Source organism: Cornus florida, unplaced genomic scaffold (genome assembly GCF_030987335.1).
Source record: "Cornus florida cultivar Cherokee Brave unplaced genomic scaffold, ASM3098733v1 CherokeeBrave_3.0.0_Hap2_Chr03, whole genome shotgun sequence".
NCBI lineage: Eukaryota > Viridiplantae > Streptophyta > Magnoliopsida > Cornales > Cornaceae > Cornus > Cornus florida.
The window spans coordinates 26,326,330-26,334,797 of record NW_026775573.1 but is presented as its reverse complement, the minus strand read 5'-3'; the positions used below and the strand labels follow the sequence as shown (position 1 = coordinate 26,334,797).

The 8,468-nt window shown below is 34.7% G+C and overlaps 1 protein-coding gene across 2 annotated transcripts; it reads left to right on the top strand.

Annotated features, from left to right (window-relative positions):
• Positions 1–284: 284 nt before the first annotated feature.
• LOC132300016 (transcription initiation factor TFIID subunit 9-like) lies at positions 285–6,287 on the top strand. Of its 2 annotated transcripts, none has more exons than XM_059796938.1 (3): positions 285–367; positions 1,950–2,229; positions 5,832–6,287. In XM_059796938.1, exons 2-3 carry the CDS (start codon positions 1,972–1,974, stop codon positions 6,114–6,116), a joined length of 543 nt encoding a protein of 180 aa, XP_059652921.1. In that variant the 5' UTR covers positions 285–367; positions 1,950–1,971; the 3' UTR covers positions 6,117–6,287. The 2 variants fall into 2 exon arrangements, with proteins under 2 accessions (XP_059652921.1, XP_059652922.1); XM_059796939.1 differs by having other exon boundaries at positions 318–367; positions 1,899–2,229.
• The last annotated feature ends 2,181 nt before the right edge of the window (positions 6,288–8,468 follow it).

Below are 8,468 nucleotides of genomic sequence, written 5' to 3'. Positions count from 1 at the left end.
GCCATTGACTCTAATAGAAGGGAGGTCTGTGTAGGATATTTTTAAAATTAGGGGAGGTTCGAGTAATTTTCCAAACTCGAGGGGAGGTCCCTGTAATTATGTTAAACCATAGGAGAGGTTTGTGTAAATTAGCCAAAATAATAATAATAATAATAAAATCTAAAGCCCTTGTTTGTTCTATTCTGGGGACCTGGGGTGCGTGATTCAATGGGCCTAGCATTCATTTGGATCAGGATGGCCCACCAAGTTAGCCCATTCAGAATCTAGGCCCGACTTGACAAAAACTGAGCTTTGTTTATATTTTCAGTTTTCTTTAGTCGATCGATTCGTTTGATTTGAGGTTCTCTCGAGCAAAAGCTAAGTTCAGGTATGTCTTCGATCACCGTAATTAGGGTTTTATTGCATTCATTGCTAATACTGTAAATTTGCGTTTGTTTTCGATTTCACTGAATCAGGTCAATTTCTGTGTGCAAGTTCAACATTCTTAAATCTCTGTTAGGGCAGTGTTTAGAATGCATACATAGTTCTTGGATGCGTGAACATATGTATATATACTCATATACATCTATATAGTATATATGCGTCATATATTTGCATAAATATATGCCGTACCAACTGGGATGGTTCAAGCTGAACTTTTTTTACGGTTCATTCGAATTTCATTATTTTTGAAGTGTCAGATGTAAGTCACTATTTAACTTTTTGATTTTATTCTTTCTTTCTTTTTGTGGAATTCTAATTCGGCTTCAAACGCTACAATTTTAATTCTAATTCTGATTCATAACTAAAGATAAATCAGTTTATAGAGCCATAGTTATCATTATGTCAGGCTATTTGTCTAGTTTGCTAGAAGTATAATGAGAATTTCGTTTGTTGCTTTGCTTGTGTCCAATTTGAGTTATAAGAAATCTATTTGCACTGAATTTACTCAATTTTCTGTACCCAATTTACCGCAGAAAATATATCATTAGAACATGGCTGTAAATGTAAGTAGTTCAGCACAATAGGTTGATACAACTTTTCGGTAAGCATAATTATAAAGTAGAAATGGAATTTGTAATGGCATTGTTTCACACTATATCTTCTCATTTCCGGTTAGAATAAAATTGTATGGTGAACAACTAGCACTGAAATATCTTGGGATGGTTTATAAAGAACAAAACTTCAGCATCACAATAAAAATATTCAAAAATATCTATTTTAAATAGGTCTAAGGAGTTATAGAGATCTTTATAAATAAGATTTTACTGAGGAATGAATATGTTTAGGAAACACTAGATGTATTAACGCTTATCCAAATAGATCATTTTATTGATAAACTTAAGGGGTTTTAGAAATTACTGGATTTAACGCAGGTTTATGGATGAGAGCAGTCACTTTACAAAATAATGCAAAAGTTTAGGTCGAGTCTTCCTCTTCCAATACCTTGTGTAAGCAGAATGTATACTGGATAATATAAAACGGAAAAAAGAATTCATAAATATTATTAAATAACATGCACATAAATATTTGACAGATTAACTGAGGGCTCAAGTTGGGATCAAATCCATTGGCAGGCCTACATGTAGTACTATCTTGGCAAAATAGTTACACCAAGATATGGACTTAGCGAACTTTGGTTCTGTAATGGCCTGCAGTCTTTACTCTTTGTTAATGGTTCATCCCTATGCACATACTTTACAAATTTGTGTTGCTATACACTGGATTAGTCTTACTACTGTATGACAAGAGTTTTGTAGATTTAAAGAATAGTTATTTGGTAGTTGAGTCCAATTTAATGAATTAATGAATTTTGCTATATTAACCTGAAAACACATTAATGATAGCCTTTTCTTCATTTCATTGCATAAATTTTCTGAGTCCTATGCAACTAGACTAATTTAGGATATGCTTGACAGTGCCTTGTGAGTAGTTGCTTAGTGAACTGCAAAAATTGGCATTTGATACAGGAACAAGGTGCAGTAAAAGAAAATGGCAGAGGGAGATGAGGATTTGCCAAGGGATGCAAAGATTGTTAAAACATTGCTAAAATCAATGGGTGTTGATGACTATGAACCTCGTGTTGTACACCAATTCCTAGAACTGTGGTACCGATATGTTGTTGATGTTCTGTCGGATGCACAGGTCTACTCAGAGCATGCTGGGAAGGCTGCAATTGACACTGATGACGTCAAGCTTGCAATTCAGTCCAAAGTCAATTTTAGCTTCTCACAACCTCCACCACGAGAGGTAATGTGATACTTCAATTTTAGTGAATGTTGAATTTTAATCTTGTTTTAAGACTTATCACTACAGTTATACTTGAGTTTTTGTAAACTTTAGCATTCTGTTGAAATATGGGTTCAATTTGGTGGATTCTTGAAATATTGTGAATAATTTATGATTGTTTACAAAAGCTGGCAACCTCCATAGGATTTCTCACAAGGAAAGAAATCAGTTACTACTATTGCTTTTAAAGCAGTTGTTTAACTATATATTTTGCAATGAATGGGAGAATGGGAGAAGTGCAGTTTACTTCTCTCTATCTCTTTCTGCTTTTTTTTTTTTACCCCATAACTTCTTAAGTTGCAATTGAATGATCTTCTGTTGCAAAGAACGAGTTTGTTTGTTTGTTTGTTTGTTTTTTTTTTTTTCTATGGTTTTCTCTCATGTTTACCATTGATTGGCATCTTTAATATGATTAAATGATGGTCTTTTTCATTAAATGATGGACTGCACAATTATTATGCTGGTATGTTCTATTCAGTGAGTCTAGATGTGGGGATAATTCATGGTTGTTGGCAACCTCCACATTGTGATTTCTCCTTATGTAAGAAATCAGTTTGTATCTTTGATGTAGGACAGTTTTATCATACTTAGTAATTTTTATTATTTAGATTTCTTCTTTATTTTATTTTTATATTTTTTATAGGAAGTTTAGTTTTAATTAATTTCTTTAAGGAATTATTTTCCTTTTGCTATTAGGTTTCTTTATATTTTAGTTTTCTTCTAGAGTTAGGTTTCTATTCTTATAAATACATGTACTGCAAAGTGCAGAATAATTTTTTAATCATTCAATTATCAAATAATATATCAGATTTCTCTGAATTCTCTTTCTGTTTCGTGGATTCAAAACACCCATCTTGTGGATTCAAGGTAACTTGTTCCTCGTGAACAAATTTATCGCTTCCGCTTACGTCAGTTGGTATCAGAGCCTTATCTTTTCCTGATCTGATGGTAAGTGATCGTTTTCGTGGTAACCTCGCTGGTGACAAAGATCGACAGAGAGTGGCTCATTTAAGAGCCGAATTTCAAGACTATCAACGTGAAACCCAGCAAACGTTGCAAGATAGCAAAGATTGTTAGGCTTAAGTTTGGTCTAGAGCAGAACCGTGACAACAATAGGTTGCGCAACAACGTAGATCGTGTTCATCCTATTCGTAATCGCAACCCCTTCCCTCCGCATAGTCAGTCAGCCTATGAGGAAAAGGTGTTTGGGGATCATAGAGACGCACGAAGATATCATGATTATGGGGATTATGATTCTAGGAATTTTCCTCCTAGAAGTTTTGATGGTCTCTTTCATGTTGAAGATTTTCTAGATTGGCTAGAAGATTTTGAGAGGTTTTTTGATTACATGGGGATTCCAGAGGATAAGAAGGTGGCACTCATCGCGTACAAATTGAAGGGAAGAGCTTCTAATTGGTGGGAACTGTTGCGGATTACTCGTGCACGACAAAGAAAAACACCGATACGATCTTGGTTGAAGATGAAACGTCTTTTGAAAGCCAAGTTTCTTCCACTAGATTATGAGGAGTATGAAGAGATTCAATTTCAGTCATACCAAGATTACCAACCGTGGTGTACCATGGTTCAGCATTATACCGATATATCGTTGAATTCGAAGCCTCGACCTCTTTCTCCTACGGACAAGTTTACACAAGAAAAAAATTGTTTCCAAGAAACGGAATCTGAAAAAAAATACCTCGAAGAAAAAGAAATTAATAAAAAGAATGGAGTTGCTGTTTTTGAACAACCTGAAAAAAGGAAAAGCTACAGTTGTTTGTGCTAATCCTGTAAAGCAAGATGGCATGTCAACTGGTGTAGATGTGGTGGTTTTGCAAAGTAATAATGTTGTTGCAATTGGTCATGTTATAGCTGACTTGAAAGGCACACAAGTGTTGGTTAGTGCACAAGAGCAAATTACAGAAGTGGCCATTATTTCAGGCTTTCAGCTGAAGGGAAGAATCAGTTTGGAGAAGAAAATCTTGATTCCCACAAGCATGTTTGCTTGAAAAACGTGCCCAGTATTGACCAACCCATAACAGGTTCTATTCCAATGAGATTTCAATACCTATCAAAATTCATTGACTTGCAGTGTTTTAACAATTATATGGGAGGTCATCTTTCTAATGGGTTTCAACTGTGGACACGAATTGGGTGTTTGATTTCCCATGCAATTACCCAACTGCAAGAATTACATCTAATCCTATATTGATTTTTCCGAATTTGGAGTCTGGTGAAGTGGGTCAGAAGAATTTATTTGTTATCATTTCTGCTGAAGTTGGGTATAGTCAATCGTTGCAAAGACTTGTTGTGTCACTTAATTTCTTTCTTTTTGAGTTCCCAATGAAGATTAGAAATCTGTCACAATTGGTGTTTTTTTGGAATTGGACAGTGAAAAAACAAGTTTATGAAGAATCAAGGTCAAGCACTCAATGGTATGAAATCTTATTCACATTAATATATGATGAGTCGCAGCGAAACTCGAGGATGAGTTTTTTTTTAAGTGGAGAAGACTGATGTAGGACAGTTTTATCATACTTAGTAATTTTTATTATTTAGATTTCTTATTTATTTTATTTTTATATTTTTTATAGGAAGTTTAGTTTTAATTAATTTCTTTAAGGAATTATTTTCCTTTTGCTATTAGGTTTCTTTATATTTTAGTTTTCTTCTAGATTTAGGTTTCTATTCTTATAAATACATGTACTGCAAAGTGCAGAATAATTTTTTAATCATTCAATTATCCAATAATATATCATATTTCTCTTAATTCTCTTTCTGTTTTGTGGATTCAAAACACCCACCTTGAGGATTCAAGGTAACTTGTTCCTCGTGAACAAATTTATCGCTTCCGCTTACGTCAATCTTTGCTCCTAAAGTAATTGTTTAACAATATTTTGTGCCATGAATGCAGAAGTACAGTTTGCCTTTTGCTTTCTATATAACTTCTGAAGTTGCAATGAATGATTTTCTGTTGCAAAGAACTAATTTCATTCAATATCTTTTTCTCTGGTTGTCTCTCATGTTTTCCATTGATTAACATCTTTTTTTATATGTTTACTAAGTGGAATCATTGATGATGGTTTACAGAACATAGCAATTTTCATATTGCAAGTTCTCAGAAAAAAAAAAAAAAAAAATAGGCTGTATTACTATCTCTGCTCTCATGGTAATTGTCTAACAATAATTTTGTATGCTTTTTCTTTTTCTCTGGTTCTCTCTGATGTTTTCTATTGATTGGTACTTTTTGTGTGATCAAATGTGATGATATGTATCATTGTCGTGCTTGTGCTGATAAACCATGTAATCTCTTCTTGACAGTTGGATTTAGTGCTGAGTTTTTCTGGCAGTGTAGGCTTTAGAAACAGTTGTTGTCGTAATTATTATTATTATTATTATAGGCAGATGCAGTTATTATTGTTAATTATGTTGTACTGTTTATTTTCTACTCAACCAAGTGTATTATGTTCATGACCAAAGTTGCATAGAAACTGTGTGTTTCTGTATATGTGTTTGTCTGTTTGTGTTGAAAGCTTAATAGCGTATCTAACTTGACCATTTATCAGGTACTTCTAGAGTTGGCAAGGAACAGAAACAAAATCCCATTGCCGAAGTCGATAGCAGGACCTGGAATCCCACTCCCACCCGAACAGGATACGTTGATGAGCCCTAACTTCCAACTTGCAATCCCAAAGAAGCAAACTGGTCAGGCAGTGGAAGAAATGGAGGAGGATGAAGAAGGTGTTGTTGATCCCAATCCCAACATTTCCCAAGAGCAGAAAACAGATTTGCCGCAAAGTACTACTCCTCAACGAGTATCCTTTCCCCTTGGAACTAAACGTCCAAGGTGAGGTGTGCAATTTATCCTATCTCGGCAGGATATCCTTTAGTATCTATAATGTAAACAGAAATGCAGAAAGGAGTTCTATTGTTTTAAGGATTTTGCAGTACCTATACTGCAAGGCTTTATGTAAAAAGTCAAAGAATGATTTGTTTGGCAATGTTAGACTGTACTTGAGTCATTCTTGGTTGAAACTGCACGAGGTATTTTAGCTTTAGCCTAGAGGGTACAAGCTATCCTCATCTTTGGGGAGGTTGAGTACTCGAGCCTGGACGGTATAAGCTATCCTCATCTTTGGGGAGGCTCGAGCCTGGTTGTGTGTTTGCTAAAAAAAAAAAAAAAAAAAAAAAAAAAAGAAGCTGTTGAAGGCCTGAAGCCTCGAGCCTGGTTGTGTGTTTGCTAAAAAAAAAAACAGAAAAAAAAAAAGAAAAAAAAAGGGGGCTATTGAAGGCCTGAAGAGGCTTGCAAATGGCTGTGAGCCATTTGGTCATTTTTACTATGGGCTTCTGTTATACTTGTTGCCTAAAAGCTCATTCTGGCATGCAGATGTAGCTGAAATGAGTGATATCATATAATGGTGGCATGATTGGCACAAGTGTCAGAATAATTTATATAAATGAAGCCATCCCGGACAGCAAATGCACAAGATGATCGGTTGGTGGGGTAACAGAAGTTTTGATATGGCAATTCACATTGCATTACAGAGTATGGTCTGATGAATGTGTGAACTAGGAGTGCAACTTGCAGGTCAACCCGAATTCAATCTGAGCCCAACTTTGATTTTTTACGGGCTCAGCCAACCAATTTAACAATTACGGGGTGGGTTTGGGTTGAAGAATCACAATCTGAAGATTCTGATCACAATCTAAAGATCCTGAACTTAATTAAGGTTGAGTTTGGGTTGAGGTGCTAGCAACTGGATTCCAAACCGAACTTGAATTATAATATTATATATATATATATAAATATTATTTTTTAACCTAAAAGAATTTTTAAATATATATATGTAGGTTTTATAACATTCAAGTCGTCGTCTTGCCAGCCACCAACAATCATGGACATCAAATTCCTCCAGGTTCATCAATCATCTATTTTTTTTTTTCTTTCTTTGTGCATCTTATTCTCATTCAAGACATCACAGGACTCATCTTGCACTCCTCTGCAATGCCTCTCTGGATTGAATTCTCTCACCTCCAACATTGATACACCATCCTCCACCATCTTCTATATATATATATTATTCAAGACTATGCAGCCACATCCGCCATTTCCAATTGCCTTTTTGTGTGATGATCATTATAACTATTTGTTCTAGAGTGAGAAATGAAGTTATTAAATCTAGAGATAGCACTAATTAAACTTCTGCAATCATCACTTCCCTGTAAAGAAAACCAGAGAGCCCTTCTTTGTCTTTCTTAGCCCAAAACCTATTTTGAATTGGGTTAGATTTCGGTAGTGGGTTTTGCTATTTCTAGTGATATATACATATATTTTGGTAATATATATATATATATATATATATATATATATATATAGAAGATGGTGGAGGATGGTGTATCAATGGTTGTGGTTAGAGAATTCAATCGAAAGGGAGATTGCAGAGTGGAAGATGTAGAGAGAAGGGGTGAAGTTGAGCCGAGTAGGAAGCTCTCTCTCTTGGGTGGCCCGATTTGCAGAGTTGGAAACTCTCCGGCCCATCTGATGCTGGTACTAACATTAATGATATTTTCTTGAGTAATGACATTAATCATAATTTTTTTAAGGTAAGTATTATTGTTCCTCAGTTTTGTTCTTGGTTATGAATTGGTCTTTTTTCCTTTCCTTAGGTCAAAAGTAATGAAGGGTAAAATAGTCATTTTATTTAGTATATATTTGGGAATAAATGGTATTAAAAAATTAGGGGCAAATTTGTCTTTTTGCACAATTTTAACAGTATTACAGAAAAGTAAAATTTGACTTAGTAATTTTCGAAAGATGTTTTAATGTAATATTTGACCAAATCTAAGGAGGTGTTAGTGAAATTAACTTAAAAATTTATAAGTTTTGTACTCGGCTCGCCCTGGTGTAATTTAGGTCTTTTTCAATCTTTACTAGCAAAAATTCACACCAATTTCCTTTAATTTTACATTGTTCAAAAAATTAAAACATTCTGTTAGGATGCTACTAAAGATTAGGGTTTTAGTTAGGAAAGGATGGCAACGGGCGGAGTTGGGGTGGAGTTGGCTAAACCCTACTCCGTCCTGTTAGAAAATTCGTCATATTAACTTCGCCTCAACTTCGGAACGGGTTTGTAATTGATATACCATTCCCGCCTCTACTCCGACAAATAAAGTACCGGCTATGTCTCGCTTATTCCATTTAA